We start from the raw sequence: 17287 nt of genomic DNA on the forward strand, positions 1-17287 counted from the left end.
CCCACACACGGCACTTTTTGAGCGGACAAATACGGCAAACTTTGTTCGTCGTACTAAGTCCGCGCAACTTTTGAAATGAACGGACTCGCCCACACACGAGACAACAGTCCACTCATTTCGAGCGCGTGTGCAGGTAGGCGGGGCCCGCGACGGAGACGTCGCGGGCTCCGCCGCCTGGAATGTACTTAAAGGGGAACCCCAACGCCGAAAAAAATCGGCGTGGGGTCCCCCCAAAGTCCACAACAGACCCTTGTCCGAGCACGCTACCCGGCCGGCCAGGAAAGGGGGGCGAGCGAGCGCGCCCCCCCTCCCGAGCCGTACCAGGCCGCGTGCCCTCAACATGGGGGGTGCCTTGGGGAAGAAGAAGAAGAAGAAGAACGGAAGGCGGTGGCGACGACAGCGGCGACAGAAGACCGGGCCACCGCCTGCAAAAGAGCTATAAGAAGGCGCGGTGGCCCGGCAGAAGAACCGAAGAGGGGGACAAGACCCCCGAAGTCGGGAGAAGAGGCCGGCGGCGGGGAGGAAGAAAGCCGGACTCCTCCGCTAGCAAAAGAGCTACAAGAAGATAGCGGAGGAGTCCGGCGAGAAGACCCCCGAAGACGGAAGACCCCCGGAGCTGTGCAATAAAATATTTTATCTCGTGTGTTGTGTTTTTTTTTTTGGGTACTTTTATTTTACAGGTGAATGTGTAGGGGTACATTGTACCCCATACTCATTCACATAGGGTGGGGGGCCGGTATCCGGGGGCCCCCTTATTAAAGGGGGCTCCCGGATTCCGATAAGCCCTCCGCCCGCAGACCCCGACAACCAACGGCCAGGGTTGTCGGGAAGAGGCCCTTGTCCTCATCAACATGGGGACAAGGTGCTTTGGGGTGGGGGGGCCGCGGGGCCCCCCCTTCCCCAAGGCACCCCCCATGTTGAGGGCACGCGGCCTGGTACGGCTCGGGAGGGGGGGCGCGCTCGCTCGCCCCCCTTTCCTGGCCGGCCGGGTAGCGTGCTCGGACAAGGGTCTGTTGTGGACTTTGGGTGGACCCCCACGCCGATTTTTTTCGGCGTTGGGGTTCCCCTTTAAGTCCATACCAGGCGGCGGGGACCGCGACGTCTCCTTCGCGGGCCCCGCCTACCTGGAGACGCGCTTGAAATGAGCGGACTTTCCTCCGAGCGGGAACAGTTTGCTCATTTCAAAAGTGGCCTACACACGGGCGGACTGTCCGCTCAAACCAAGTTTCATCGGACAGTTTTTCGGAATTTACGAAAAACTTTGTTCGTCAAACTGTCCGCTGAAACTGTCCGCTGAAGCCCCACACACGAGCGGACTGTCCGCTGAAACACTGTTCAGCGGACAAAGTTGAGCGAACAGTCCGCCCGTGTGTACGCGGCCTTAGATTATGTATTGTTTTTTGTATTTGTATATGCTTATATGTCTTTCCACTCCTCTTTTTTAGAACAGCTACTAAGCTCCTGATGAAGCATTCATATGCGAAACATGTAGAGCAAGCGTGTTACTACATACCATACACTGTTGCAGGACCAATATAATGTTTGGTATAATTTTTTCTGCTATTTTAGAGAGTAAAAGAAACAGAGTTTTGCATGTATTGACTTTGCAAAATAACGTTTTAATGAAAATTCCCTTTTGTATCTTGTGTTTAACCACTTGAGACCCGCAATACGTCTATTGACGTCATGGGGTTCCGGTGGTTATATCTAAATGATACCTGAGTCCACAGACATCATTTAGATATTGCCGTTTTCAGCCGGCGATTCCCTACACCATAAGAACGATCATAGCGGCTGTTCCGCCGCTTGATCGTTCTTACGGGCGGCGGGAGAGGACGCCCCCCCCTCCCGCCGCCCTCCGGTGCTTCTACCGACTCACCGTTTCCATCGGTGAGTCGGTCACAGGATCCGCCGGCCCCAGCATTTGATCATAGAGATTTCCGGTGGACTAGATTGACCCCGGAGTCTCTATGATCATTCGGAGGCCGGGCGCGATGTTATGACGTCACGCCCGGCCTCTGTATTCAAATTAACGGCGCCAATCTGGCTAGGAAGCCAGGATCGTTTTTTTTTTTTTTTTTTAATTCTTCCCAGCCTAGAGGTGAGATATGGGGTCTTATTGACCCCATATCTCACTGTAAATAGGTCCGATCGTGCCATATTCCTATTACAAGGGATGTTTACATTCCTTGTAATAGGAATAAAAGTCATCAATTTATTTTATTTTTTTTTTAAGTGTAAAACTGAAAAAATAAAAATAAAATTAACAATAAAAAAATAAAAAATTTTAAGCGCCCCTGTCCCCGTGAGCTCGCACACAGAAGCGAACGCATACGTAAGTCCCGCCCACATATGAAAACGGTGTTCAAACCACACATGTGAGGTATCGCCGCTAACGTTAGAGCGAGAGCAATAATTCTAGCCCTAGACCTCCTCTGTAACCCAAAACATGTAACCAGTAAAATTTTTTAAAGCGTCGCCTATGGGGATTTTTAAATACCAAAGTTTGGCGCCATTCCACGAGCACGTGCAATTTTGAAGCGTGACATGTTGGGTATTTATTTACTCGGCGTATCCTCCTCTTTCACACTATGCAAAAAAATTGGGCTAACTTTACTATTTTTTTTTTTTTAGCATGAAACTGTTTTTTTTCTGAAAAAAACGCGTTTGAAAAATTGCTGCGCAAATACCATGCGAGATAAAAAGTTGCAATGACCGCCATTGTATTCTCTAGGGTCTTTGCTAAAAAAACATATTAAATGTTTGGGGGTTCTATGTAATTTTCTAGCAAAAAAAGTAGGAATTTTACATGTAGGAGAGAAATGTCAGAATTGGCCTGGGTCTCAAGTGGTGAATATATATGTTATTTTTATAATTGGTGCCTATAAAGTCAATTTTTTTTCTCCTTATGTGCTTTTTAATCTAAAATTGTTCTATAGGACGTGGCACTGTTTTAGCTTTAAGACCCCCGCAGTACCATCCTGTGATGGAGTCTTGGTATACTTTTTGATTCACTGCATAGATCAGTTTTCCATAGCATTACAGAGGCTCCTGAATCGCACGGCTCACCTGGAATCTCCCACTGTAGCTGCTCCGGTACAACATGAGTTGCAGGCCGTCCCTGCTGCTGCTCCAGTCTCTGTGCAGGCACCCATCTTGAGTATTACTTCTATAAGAGGTATGTCTGGTTCTGCTCTGCTTCCCCCGCGATTTGGGGGTGATCCAGTTCAATGCAGAACCAGGTTGAGAAATACTTTGCTTCTGTCTGTGGGAAACGCCTGGAGCAGCATCTCAAAGTAGGCTTTGTGATATCTTTGCTTTCTGAGAGAGCCTTGGCCTGGGCAAACCCTCTATGGGAGACGGAAAAACCTGACATCCTGAGTTACCCAGAGTTTGTGGCTTCCTTTTAAAAGGGTATTTGACATTCCCGCACGCGCCACTTCTGCTGCAAAAAGCCTCACTTCCCTCAAACAGGGTACAAGAATTGTTTGTTGCCGATTATGCCATTGACTTCCATACACTGGCAGCAGAGGTTGCTTGGAACAATGAGGCCCTCGTGGCTGTGTTTTCTCATGTTCTCTCATCAAAGATGAGATAGCAGCCCAAGACATACTCACTGAGCTGGAGAAGTTAATCACGTCTGCCATTATTATTGACTCCAGACTCCTAGAGAGACATTCCCTTAAGGAGTGCTTGTGGAAAGCCTCCTGTATGTTTGGCTCTGAGCTTTGTAGTCCCAGCCTTGCCTTCCTCACCTCCCATACCTCCTGGTACCAAGTCTGCCAGTGAGGTAGAACCCATGCAGTCGGGCTTCACGCGTCTCTCTGCAGATAAGAAGGGCTTTAGGAGGAGGGAGAGATTGTGCCTTTATTGTGGCCAGGCAGGTAACTGTTTGAAGTCTTGTCCTACCCGTCTGGGAAACGCTTGCACCTCAGGTATGGGACAGACCTTAGGTGACATTGTTACGTCCCCAGTTACATAGTAGGTGAGGTTGAAAAAAGAAACAAATCCATCAATTCCAACCTATGTGTGTGATTGTATGTTGTGGTTGTTCAAGTGCTTATCTAATAGTTTCTTGAAACTATTGATGCCCCCCGCTGAGACCACAGCCTGTGGAAGGAAATTCCACATCCTTGCCGCTCTTACAGTAAAGAACCCGCTACGTAGTTTAAGGTTAAACTTATTTTCTTCTACTCTTAATCAGTGGCCACATGTTTCGTTAAACTCCCTTCCACCAAAAAGTTGTATCCCTATTGTGGGGTCACCAGTACAATATTTGTATATTGAAATCATATCCCCTCTCAAGCTTCTCTTCTCCAGAGAGAATAAGTTCTCGCAACCTTTCCTCATCACTAATATGCTCCAGACCTTTATTAGCTTTATATCCCTTCTTTTATTTGCTCCATTTCAAGTACATCCTTCCTGAGAACTGGTGCCCACAACTGGACAGCATACTCTAGGTGCGGCCGGTCCAGAGTCTTGTAGAGGGGAGAATTATCGTTTTATCTCTGGAGTTAATCCCCTTTTTAATGCCAATATTCTGTTTGCTTTGTTAGCAGAAGCTTGGCATTGCATGCTATCTACTTGCTCCCCCAGGTCCTTTTCCATCCTAGATCCCCCCAGAAGTTCTCCCCCAGTGTATAGATTGCATTCAGATTTTTGCCACCGAAATGCATTATTTTACATTTTTTCTACATTGAACCCATTTGTCATGTAGTTGCCCACCTCATTCATTTGTTCAGATCTTTTTGCAAGGTTTCCACATCCTGCAGAGAAGTTATTGCCCTGCTTAGCTTAGTATTGTCCACAAATACAGAGATTGAACTGTTTTCCCCATCCTCCAGGTCATTTATGAAAAAAATTAAATAGGATTGGTTCCAGCACAGAACCCCGGGGGACCCCACTACCCACCCCTGACCATTCCGAGTACTCCCTATTTATCACCACCCTCTGAACTCGCCCTTGTAGCCAGTTTTCAATCCATGTACTCACCCTATGGTCCATGCCAACAGACCTTATTTTGTACAGTAAATGTTTATGGGGAACTGTGTCAAATGCTTTTGCAAAATCCAGATACACCACGTCTACGGGCCTTCCTTTATCCTGAAGGCAACTCACCTCCTCATAGAAGGTTAGTAGATTGGTTTGGCAAGAACAATTCTTCATGAATTCATGATAATTACTGATAATGATATCGATCTCATCATTACTAAAATCTTGTATATAGTTCCTTATCATCCCCTCCAAGACCTACATACTATGATGTTAGGCTAACTGGTCTGGAGTTCACATGGATGTATTTTGGGCCCTTTTTAAATATTGGTGCTACATTGGCTCTTTTCCAATCAGCTGGTACCAATTCAGTCAATAGACCGTCAGTAAAAATTAGGAACAATGGTCTGTCAATTGTGTGGTTTTGCTACATTGAAGCCAAACAAAATCGGTGTCCTTTTTTTCGCACAAATAGAGCTTTCTTTTGGTGGTATTTGATCACCTCTGTGGTTTTCATTTTTTGAGCTATATACAAAAAAGAGAGACAATTTTGAAAAAAAGCTATTTTTTTTTACTTTTTGCTATAATAAATTTCCCCCAAAAATATATAAAAAAAATTGTTCCACGGTTTAGGCCGATATGTATTCTTCTACATATTTTTGGTAAAAAAACTGCAATAAGTGTATATTGATTGGTTTGTGCAAAAGTTATAGCATCTACAAAATAGAGGACAGATTTATGTTTTTTATTATTATTATTTTTTTGTAGTAGTAATGGCGACATTCTGATTTTTTTTTTTCCTGGACTGTGACATTATGGCGGACACATCAGACACGTTTGACACCATTGTCATTTATACAGAGATCAGAGCTAGAAATAGCCACTGATTACTGTATAAAGGACACTGACAGGGAAGGGGTTAAACACTAGGGGGTGATCAAGGGGTTAAGTGTGTCCTAGGGAGTGATTCTAACTGTGGGAGGGGTGGGCTCACTACAACATGACAGTGATCACTGCTCCCGATGAGAGGGAGCAGTAGATCCCTTTCATGTTACTAGGCAGAACAAGGAAATGCCTTGTTTACATAGGCATCTCCCCATTCTGCCTCTCCACACCGCAGTCAGGGGCCACCGGTAAACATCAAGTCTGCAGGACGCGCGGGCGCAGGTACAGTTACACTCATTTGCCTGCCTGTGCCATTCTGCCAATGTATATACCTGTGCGGCAGTCGGCAAGTGGTTAAATTGGTCTAATCACTCTTGATAGAATAAAGCACTATGGAAATCCTGCATGTTTCTATTAACATTTGATAGAGATGCTATTATTGTAGTTGAACTGTCACAGACATATACAGGTGCATCTCCAAACATTTGCAGTATTTATTTCAGTAATTCAATTCAAAAGTGAACAGCCAACTTCTTTAGCAATGACCTTTTGTGAGTTACCCTCCTTGTGGACAACTGTCAAGCCAGCAGTTTTACCCATGATTGTGTAACCTACTGAACCAGACTGTGAGAACATTTAAAGTGATAGTAAACTCCGTACTACCACTTGTACCTACAGGCAAGCCTATAATAAGGCTTACTTGTAGGTACCGTGAATATCTCTTAAACTTCACACAGTTTAGGAGATATTCAGAGTGCATGCAACCAATGACATCATTGGTGCATGCGCTCTGAAGGTTTGGCTTACAGTGCCGGACCTTCAGAGCCTGTGCTGGAAACGGCAGTACCAGCATGCATGTGCGGGAGTGACGTCATTGTTGCTCCGGCCAATCACATAGCCAGAGCTCGTAAACCTGGAAGGCAGAAAGGGGAAACATGGCAGCCCTCTCAGCGGTGACTTTACATTGTTGGGGGGTTTGTTCCAAGGTGAGCATTTCATAATGTGCTAGTATGTGATGCATACTAGCACATTATGCCATTGCCTTAAGTAAAAAGAAAAAAAATACTGCGCTCCTAACTAAGAAATAAAAATAAATATAAACTACACAAGCCACAGCTACTAGAGTGTGATACACACCAAAAGTGCAAAGAAAAGAAGAATGTAGCTGCGCTAACAGTGATTATCCCCCATAAGCGGGAACCTCAATCAATGTGTAAATGTTACCAATAATTAGACATTAATGAAGGTGAAGAAATAAATTAAATTAATAAAAATTATTTCCAATAAATTGAAATTGATCAATAAGGTAATATGAATAACAATAATTCATATAAATATTCGTAATGATAAATACAAATAATATGTGTACATTGTAATGGAAATTTGTAGGTTCTGTATATAATTGTATTCTATTTTATATGTATTGCACGATGCCCTCACTGTGCACACGGCACTAACAATGTTTTGAGTACATGTTTTGCATTCTTTCGAGTCCTGATTAGAATTAGCCTGCCTATGTAACGCCCCTTGTTACCATAAACGTACAATTGGAATATTAATGTGATACCTACGTAATCATGTGTATAAAAACCATTAATATACGTCATAATAAAGGAGAACAGTTATTTGGAAAGATGCTGAGCGTATCTTTTGTGTCTGTTTCCTTCTGCAGTAGTTATTCATTTGGAACCACTAATCAATATGAGAATAGGAGTTGCCTATCTATAAAATATCCATTTAAACATACAGAAATGAAACTATAAATAAAAAGAAATTGTGATGAAAATGACCCAGAACCCAAAGTGAATGGATTCAATAGCCCAATCAATAATTTAAGCAAAACGTGCAATCTTCTGTCACCAAAAAGTGCAAAACACCACTAAGAATGCTCACTTACCAGAAGGCAAGCGTTTAAAAAAAAAAAAAAAAAAACTGGAAGCTGATCAGTTCCTATGCACAGCTGCACCAGATTTTGCACTCTCCAGTTTTATTAAACCCCCAATGGATCATATTGCCCAGCAAACATTGTATATCTTTACCTTTCAGATCAGGATCCAGTAGGTGTCCATGTTTATCCAACAGAATTTGATGCACCAGATGCTCACCTTTGGGAATAAAACAAATGCAAGAGTTAATCATGTATGATCGGAAAAAAGGCAATTTCTTTTTTTTTTTCACTTTAGATAAAGTAGGGAGGAGTTGAAACCCCTGTTGATTATTTTGCCACCTACAGTGGTGTGAAAAAGTGTTTGCCCCCTTCCTCATTTCCTGTTCCTTTGCATGTTTGTCACACTTAAGTGTTTCGGAACATCAAACCAATTTAAACAATAGTCAAGGACAACACAAGTAAACACAAAATGCAATTTGTAAATGAAGGTGTTTATTATTAAAGGTGAAAAAAAATCCAAACCATCATGGCCCTGTGTGAAAAAGTGATTGCCCCCCTTGTTAAAACATACTATAACTGTGGTTGTCCACACCTGAGTTCAATTTCTCTAGCCACACCCAGGCCTGATTATTGCCACACCTGTTCACAATCAAGGCATCACTTAAATAGGAGCTGCTTGACACAGTATGGTCCACCAGAAGATCCTTAAAAGCTACACATCATGCCGAGACCCAAAGAAATTCAGGAACAATTGAGAAAGAAAGTAATTGAGATCTATCAGTCTGGAAAGGGTTATAAAGCCATTTCCAAAGCTTTGAGAATCCAGCGAACCACAGTGAGAGCCATTATCCACAAATGGCGAAGACATGGAACAGTGGTGAACCTTCCCAGGAGTGGCCGGCCGCCCAAAATTACCCCAAGAGCGCAGCGACGACTCATCCAAGAGGTCACAAAAGACCCCACAACAACGTCCAAGGAACTGCAGGCCTCACTTGCCTCAGTTAAGGTCAGCGTTCATGCCTCCACCATCAGGAAAAGACTGGGCAAAAATGGCCTGCATGGCAGAGTTCCAAGGAGAAAACCACTGCTGAGCAAAAAGAACATCAAAGCTCGTCTCAATTTCTCCACAACACATCTTGATGATCCCCAAGACTTTTGGGACAACATTCTGTGGACCAATGAGACAAAAGTGGAACTCTTTGGAAGGTGTGTGTCCAAGTATATCTGGCGTAGAAGGAACACTGCATTTCATAAAAAGAACATTATACCAACAGTAAAATATGGTGGTGGTAGTGTGATGGTCTGGGGCTGTTTTGCTGCTTCAGGACCTGGAAGACTTGCCGTGATAAAAGGAACTATGAATTCTGCTGTCTACCAAGAGATCCTGAAGGAGAATGTCCGACCATCTGTTCGTGTACTCAAGCTGAAACGAACTTGGGTTCTGCAGCAGGACAATGATCCTAAACACACCAGCAAGTCCACCACCGAATGGCTGAAGAAAAACAAAATGAAGACTTTGGAGTGGCCTAGCCAAAGTCCTGACCTGAATCCTATTGAGATGTTGTGGTATGACCTTAAAAAGGCCGTTCATGCTCGAAAACCCTCTAATGTAACTGAATTAGGACAATTCTGCAAAGATGAGTGGGCCAAAATTCCTCCAGGACGCTGTAAAAGCCTCATTGCACGTTATCGCAAACGCTTGGTTGCAGTTGTTGCTGCTAAGGGTGGCCCAACCAGTTATTAGGTTTAGGGGGCAATCACTTTTTCACACAGGGCCATGATGGTTTGGATTTTTTTTCACCTTTAATAATAAACACCTTCATTTACAAATTGCATTTTGTGTTTACTTGTGTTGTCCTTGACTATTGTTTAAATTGGTTTGATGTTCCGAAACACTTAAGTGTGACAAACATGCAAAGGAACAGGAAATGAGGAAGGGGGCAAACACTTTTTCACACCACTGTATGTCTTATTAAACAGATTTCCCTTAACTTCCTGTCTTGTAGAAAAGATGAAGTAAACGAAAATCCCCCCAAATTAGCGAAATCTCCTTTTGTACAGTTATCACAGAAACAAGTAACCCCTTTGAAAAAATTATTTTCTGATGACAAACCATAATTTGGGATTTCTGATCATTTCCATTCCTGGTGACAATGGCAACCAGTACAAATAGTGTGACTCTCGCTAGCAGAGAGACTAAAAGTAATTAAAACCTGACAACGTTTCTAACCCCTCACCAACAAAAAGATATTAAAACTAAGTTTTGTAATTAGATACACTTTAACAAATGTATATGTTGAGTGACTGCTGAAGTTGGAAGAATGAGGATACGATTTCTCCTTCTGGCAGCAGAATGATGACATCATCCCAGCCTAGGCAAAGCTGCTGACTGGACCTTGCTCAAATTGCATGTCAAATTGCAGCCTATTACCGGCAATTGGAGCGTTATAATGATGTGAAGCCAACTTTGTATCCAATTTCCAAAAGCGCACGACTTTTGGAGACTCGAAAGACATCTGTGCGGGTTAATTCTCAGATGTCTATTTAAGTTGCCCCCAAAGTTGGACTCAAATGAGGCTTTGGAATTGTGCAGATAAAGTCGCACCATTTAAAAGCCAGGTTCAGTGTGAATGAGGGCTTAAAGATATTTCCTGTTTACAAAAGTTTTTATTGAAACATCCATCATAGAAAAATGGTACACAGTGAATGATAATGATCAATAACACAATGTTGTACAATAATACACATTAAAAGTGTGTTGGGAGCAATCTTTGCGATAGAACACAAAAGGCTGAAACATGTTAATAGGCATTTTTAAATAATGTTTACAGTGAAATATATAAAAACATTTTTTTTTTATAGAAATAATGAAACAAAAAAAAAAGAAGGTACTATATGGACCCAAGAAATTAAACTAATGCCGCGTACACACGAGTGCAATGTCTGACAGACAACGTCAGACGGAGTCTTTTCATCGTTTATATTCAGATCGTGTTTAGGCCTCATCTGGTGGACCTAGAAATAGAACATGCTTTAAATATTTCCGACAGAACCAATTCCTATAGGGAAAACGATGCATGCTCTGAAACAAGTATGAGACGGAGGCTATTGGCTATTGAACTTCCTTTCACTAGTTCCGCTGTATGTCACCGTGTTCTTGACGATCAGACTTTAGTGTGTACGCAAGACAGTTTCAGAGGAACTCCGTCTGAAAAACCTTCAGAGTTTATTCCAACAGTAAAACCGCAGTACGCAGCATCACAATAGCATTTAAGGAGTTGGAGAGACCTGAGTAATTAAGGCAGGTCCCAATATGACCATTTTTTGTTAAAAATGTACATATCCTGAAGTGTGTGGTGAATTTTCGCAGTATGTTTCATCATTTCCATCCTAGACAGCACCTGCGAACATATGAGATTGTTTGTTTGATCTCCAATGATATGCTATCATCCATTGAAAGGAACTAAACAGTGAGTATATTAATCTGTTGCACGATGTTGAAATATGTGGTATAGAGGCAAACAAAAAGGCATATTCGGGGTGTAAGTTCAATTGTTTTACCTGAAACAGCTTTAATTCTGCTAGCTACTGCATGCCATATTGGTTTTAGAAATTTAAAAATAGGGGGAAAACACCGCGCTGTATCGAATTAACAAACAACAAGTGAACAAGTGGAAAAGCAGCTGCCAACACTTCAAACAAAGTTAAACAATTCAAAACAAGAAATAGTGTAGCGCTTCTATTAAGTGAACATGTAGTCCCATGAGGAAGATCCGAATGTGATAACAAAAAATCAAATTAATCGGTCATCACGTGGGAATATCAATAATCACATGGGAAAGTCCACATATAATCACAAATAAAGTCCTCTGTAATGTGACTGGTGCACACATAATGTGATGAAAATTCTTCAGAAAAGATAGGTGTTTCGCTAGTCAGGTACAACCCGATATGTCAACTTGTCTGGAGATAACAGGAGTAGATAAAATACTCTTACCGAATATGGTGGACTCACACGGTCTTACGACGGTTGAGTCGGAAACGCTTGGGGTCCAGACCTAGGACCAGGTGGAAGATTGGTGGGGGTCCGGTCAGATGTTGAGAAGACTCCAAACGACTAAAGGCCGTGGGGGATGTCTCACGGGGGATTCTCCGGAGCGTTCCTCGGGATGTCCAATTCGGATGTGATTCACATGGAATTGCGACCCCAAACGAGGGGTGGGGAATTTATAGGATTTAAAGCGAAAAAGAAAAAAGAAAGCTCCACATGGTGCGGGTCAAAAATATAAACCGTCAGGTTTTATTAAAAGGTCAGATAATTAAATAAATAAAAATTATGACTAGTGATCACAAATGAACAAAATAAAAGCAATGTGGGGTGCCAAAAGCGAGTCCGACGCGTTTCGACATAGAGTGTCTTCAACAGGGGCATGATCATGCTATGTCGAAACGCGTCGGACTTGCTTTTGGCACCCCACATTGCTTTTATTTTGTTCATTTGTGATCACTAGTCATTTATTTAATTATATGACCTTTTAATAAAACCTGACGGTTTATATTTTCATCACATTCTGTGTGCACCAGTCACATTATAGAGGACTTTATTTGTGATTATATGTGGACTTTCCCATGTGATTATTGATATTCCCACATGATGACCGATTAAGTTGATTTTTTGTTATCACATTCGGATCTTCCTCATGGGACTACATGTTCACTTAATAGAAGCGCTACACTATTTTTTGGTTTTAGAAATTTGCAGCTCCAGAATATGAGTATGAAAGTTCCTTTCTCCGAGCATCCTCTAATGGCCCGGATGTTTTTTTCTGATGGAATTCTGTGCATTCTCTGAACTTTTGACCGTCAAGAGCACGGTGACGTACAACACTATGACGAGCCGAGAAAATTAAGTTCAATGCTTCTGAGCATGCGTCAAATTGTTTCCGAACATGCATTTTTTGCACGTCCGAATTGCATACAGACTAATTCATTTTTGGAAAGGAACTTTTTCCGACCGAAAAATAGAGAACCTGCTCTCAATCTTTTGCTGGCTGGAATTCTGCCAGCAAAAGTCCGATGGAGCCTACACACGGATGCAATTTCCAACCAAAAGCTCTCATTGGACTTTTGCTGGCGGAACTTGCGCTCGTGTGTACTGGGGGATAAAGCAATTGGGGGAAGCTGTAGGGTAGAAGTCATGGATCTTTTTAGGAGTCAAATACCATCTAGTCAATTGTTTTGGTGGCGCCTCTCTAAATGAGATGGCACTGTTGCTTTTATGGAGGTTATCTAACAGTTTTTCCAATGTCTGTGTCGTGATTGGGAAGCAGAACTAGATTGCTCGATGTAGCATGGGTCCAGATTTCTCTGGTAAGGAAAGTCTGTTGAGATAACTATATAAATGAGAAATTAAAGCTCTATCCCTCGGGGAGGCTATACAAATGTATTCAAAAAGCGTGATTGGAGATTGTAAACATAATGAGAATGGTTTGCATAAAAAAAAAAAAAAAAAATTAAATATTGGGGGTGTTTCCCGAGCAAGGGAATTCACATTTAGATTGGAGATATTCAAAGGTGGGAAACTTCATATCACAAACTATAGATCTAAGAGAGGTTAGGTTGTTGTTTAACCATAATGAGGCCAATGGTGGGACTGCTGAGGAAAGTTTAACAGTATTTTTATATCTGAGCCACTGTTGAAAGGAATGAGTGACTATTAGATATTTTTTGAGGCTATTGCGGTGAGAATTTATAATGGACCATAGAAATAAAGGGGAAATCGAGATTCAAAGGTGATCCATGGTATATTCTCCATATGGGCAAACCATTGTGCCAGCTGTGAGAATCTGGCAGCTAGAAAGTATAGCCATATGTTCGGGAGTCCAAGACCGTCCTTCGATTGTGGTCTATGCATTAGGGAATAGCTAAATCTGTATTTTTTTTATCTGACCAGATAAATGTATGGATTTCCCTTGGAAGTGCTTCCAATCTAGTTTTGGGGATGTTAATGGGGAGTGCTTGGAAGTAGTAGAAAAGTTTAGGGAGGATTGTCATTTTGAAAGTGCAGATTCTACCCAGAAAGAAAATATGGTAAGAGGACCATAATCTCAGTATTGTGCTTATTTGAGTAAAGAGTGGAGGGTAGTTGGATTTATATAGTGAGTTAAAGGAAGAAGTGATATGTACGCCTAGATATCTAAATGAATGGCAAAGCCATATAAATGAGAACTTTTCATGCAATATGGAAGTCATAACTGGGGAAAAGTTAATTGGGAGTGCTGAGCATTTGTTTAAATGTATACTCAGACCAGAGAGCTTATAAAGATATTTCCAACATTGGGATAACGCCTACTTTATATTTGTTCTTATTTTGTCCTCATTCACAGAGCATACCTTAAAAAAAAATTAGAAATTTGATAGATTGCTTTTTTTAGATGCTCTATTCTTGAACCTTCAGCAAGGAAAATCCTAGATAGTTCTCTTTTTTTTTTAATGTGACTGAGCAGTGGTTTGCCATATTTAACCTTGCTTGTACTGTGCAGACAGATCTTCATGATCAGTGCAATATTGTCTGTCCTAACAAAGGAGTAAAGGTGTAGAGACTAGGGATGAGCCGAACACCCCCCTGTTCGGTTCGCACCAGAACCTACGAACAGACCTAAACTTCGTGTGAACTTTAGAACCCTATTAAAGTCTATGGGACTCGAACGTTCACAATCTAAAGTGCTAATTTTAAAGGGTAATATGCAAGTTACTGTCCTAAAAAGTGTTTGGGGACCCGGGTCCTGCCCCAGGGGACATGGATCAATGCAAAAAAAAGTTTTAAAAACGTCAGTTTTTTCAGGAGCAGTGATTTTAATAATGATTAAAGTGAAACAATAAAAGTGTAATATTCCTTTAAATTTCGTAGCTGGGGGGGTATCTATAGTATGCCTGTGAAGGGGCCCATGTTTCTGGTGCTTAGAACTGTCGCTGCACAAAGTGTCATTTGTGCAGGAAAAAAAGTCTTTTAAAATCACTTGCGGCTAAATTGTCGGCTCCCCGTAATACAGAGAACACTCAATGAGTGTTCTCTGTATTAGCCGACAATTCATTCATTCATTGATAAAAAAAAAAAAAAAAAAAAAAAACGTGGAGGTTCCCCTAAATTCAATCACCAGGCCCTTCAGGTCTGACATGGATATTAAGGGGAACCTTGTGTCAAATAAAAAAAAAAAAATTGACGTGGGGGTCCCCCTAAATATCCATACCAGACCCTTCAGGTCTGATATGGATATTAAGGGGAACCCCGCATCAATTTTTTTTAAAAATTGACGTGGGGGTCCCCCTAAAAATCCATACCAGACCCTTTATCCGAGCACGCAACCTGGCAGGCCGCAGGAAAAGAGGGGGGGACGAGAGAGCGCCCCCCCTCCCTCCTGAACCGTACCAGGCCACATACCCTCAACATTGGGAGGATGCTTTGGGGGTCTGTGACCCCTCAAAGCACCTTGTCCCCATGTTGATAAGGACAAGGGCCTCATCCTCACAACCCTGGCCGGTGGTTGTGAGGGTCTGCGGGCGGGGGGCTTATCAGAATCTCGAAGCCCGCTTTAACAAGGGGACCCCCAGATCCCTGCCCCCCCGTTTGAAATGGTAAGGGGGTACAAAAGTACCCCTACCATTTCACAAAGAATGTGTCAAAATGGTTAAATAAGACAAACACACTTTTGAAAAATTCCTTTATTAAAAATAAAAAAAAGATTCCAGCGGTGCTAATCCACTCTTGCTATCCAGCGATGGATCTCCGGGGTCCAGTGATGGATGATCATATCCTGCGACGGGGGATCTCTCAGTCCAGCGCCGTCCATACATTCGTCTTCTGTCTCCACTCCGGAGACACTGCAGAGATCCCAGCGCTGACGTTTCTTATATTAGGAGGGCGGGGCCACCCGTCACCTGACCCCGCCCCTCTGACGCTAGAGAGGGAAGCCAGGGGTTCCCCAGTGACGTGTGGGTGACCCCGCCCCCTCTGATGTAACGCCGGTTTCCGTTACATCAGAGGGGGCGGGGTCACCCATACGTCACTGGGGAACCCCTGGCTCCCTTCACCAGCGTCAGAGGGGGCGGGGTCAGGTGACGGGTGGCCCCGCCCTCCTAATATAAGAAACGGCAGCGCTGGGATCTCCGCAGTGTCTCCGGAGTGGAGACAGAAGACGGATGTATGGACGGCGCTGGACTGAGAGATCCCCCGTCGCTGGATATGATCATCCATCGCTGGACCCCGGAGATCCATCGCTGGATAGCAAGAGTGGATTAGCACCGCTGGAATCTTTTTTTTATTTTTAATAAAGGAATTTTTCAAAAGTGTGTTTGTCTTATTTAACCATTTTTACACTTTCTTTGTGAAATGGTAGGGGTACTTTTGTACCCCCTTACCATTTCAAACAGGGGGGGGGCGGGATCTGGGGGTCCCCTGGTTAAAGGGGGCTTCCAGATTCTGATAAGCCCCCCGCCCGCAGACCCTCACAACCACTGGCCAGTGTTGTGAGGATGAGGCCCTTGTCCTCATCAACATGGGGACAAGGTGCTTTGAGGGGTCACAGACCCCCAAAGCATCCTCCCAATGTTGAGGGTATGTGGCCTGGTACGGTTCAGGAGGGAGAGGGGGCCGCTCTCTCGTCCCCCCCTCTTTTCCTGCGGCCTGCCAAGTTGCGTGCTCGGATAAAGGGTCTGGTATGGATTTTTAGGGGGACCTCCACGTCATTTTTTTTTTAAATTTGATGCGGGGTTCCCCTTAATATCCATATCAGACCTGAAGGGTCTGGTATGGATATTTAGGGGGACCCCCACGTCAATTTTTTTTAAAATTTGACACGGGGTTCCTCTTAATATCCATGTCAGACCTGAAGGGCCTGGTGATTGAATTTAGGGGAACCCCCACGCTTTTTTTTTTTTTTATCAATGAATGAATGAATTGTCGGCTAATTCAGAGAACACTCATTGAGTGTTCTCTGTATTACGGGGAGCCGACAATTTAGCCGCAAGTGATTTTAAAAGACTTTTTTTCCTGCACAAATGACACTTTGTGCAGGGACAGTTCTAAGCACCAGAAAAATGCGCCCCTTCACAGGCATACTATAGATACCCCCCAGCTACGAAATTTAAAGGAATATTACACTTTTATTGTTTCACTTTAATCATTATTAAAATCACTGCTCCTGAAAAAACGGACGTTTTTAAAACTTTTTTTTGCATTGATCCATGTCCCCTGGGGCAGGACCCGGGTCCCCAAACACTTTTTAGGACAGTAACCTGCATATTACCCTTTAAAATAAGCACTTTAGATTTCTCCTATAGACTTGTATAGGGTGTTCCGACTTTTCGAATTTGCTGCGAACAGCCCAAATTGTTCACTGTTCGCTGAACAGGCGAACAGGCAATGTTCAAGTAGAACATGAGTTTGACTCGAACTCGAAGCTCATCCCTAGTAGAGACTGGACTTCTTACATTCTATGTTCACCAGTTGCCAACCAGCCGCTG

General features: G+C 43.1%; 1 protein-coding gene across 8 annotated transcripts in view; it reads right to left on the reverse strand.

Annotated features, from left to right (window-relative positions):
• Window positions 1-17287, reverse strand: part of LOC143995852 (NACHT, LRR and PYD domains-containing protein 10-like) — a 176077-nt gene that overhangs the window by 149486 nt on the left and 9304 nt on the right. For all 8 annotated transcript variants that reach the window (XM_077490573.1, XM_077490576.1, XM_077490578.1 and 5 more), the window contains exon 3: window positions 7917-7982. In XM_077490573.1, coding sequence (XP_077346699.1) covers window positions 7917-7982 — 66 coding nt within the window. The remainder of the gene's footprint in view (window positions 1-7916; window positions 7983-17287) is intronic.

The sequence above is a fragment of the Lithobates pipiens genome, unplaced genomic scaffold, assembly GCF_037356315.1.
Source record: "Lithobates pipiens isolate NorthernLeopardFrog02 unplaced genomic scaffold, aLitPip1_a1.2 Scaffold_19, whole genome shotgun sequence".
Taxonomy (NCBI): domain Eukaryota; kingdom Metazoa; phylum Chordata; class Amphibia; order Anura; family Ranidae; genus Lithobates; species Lithobates pipiens.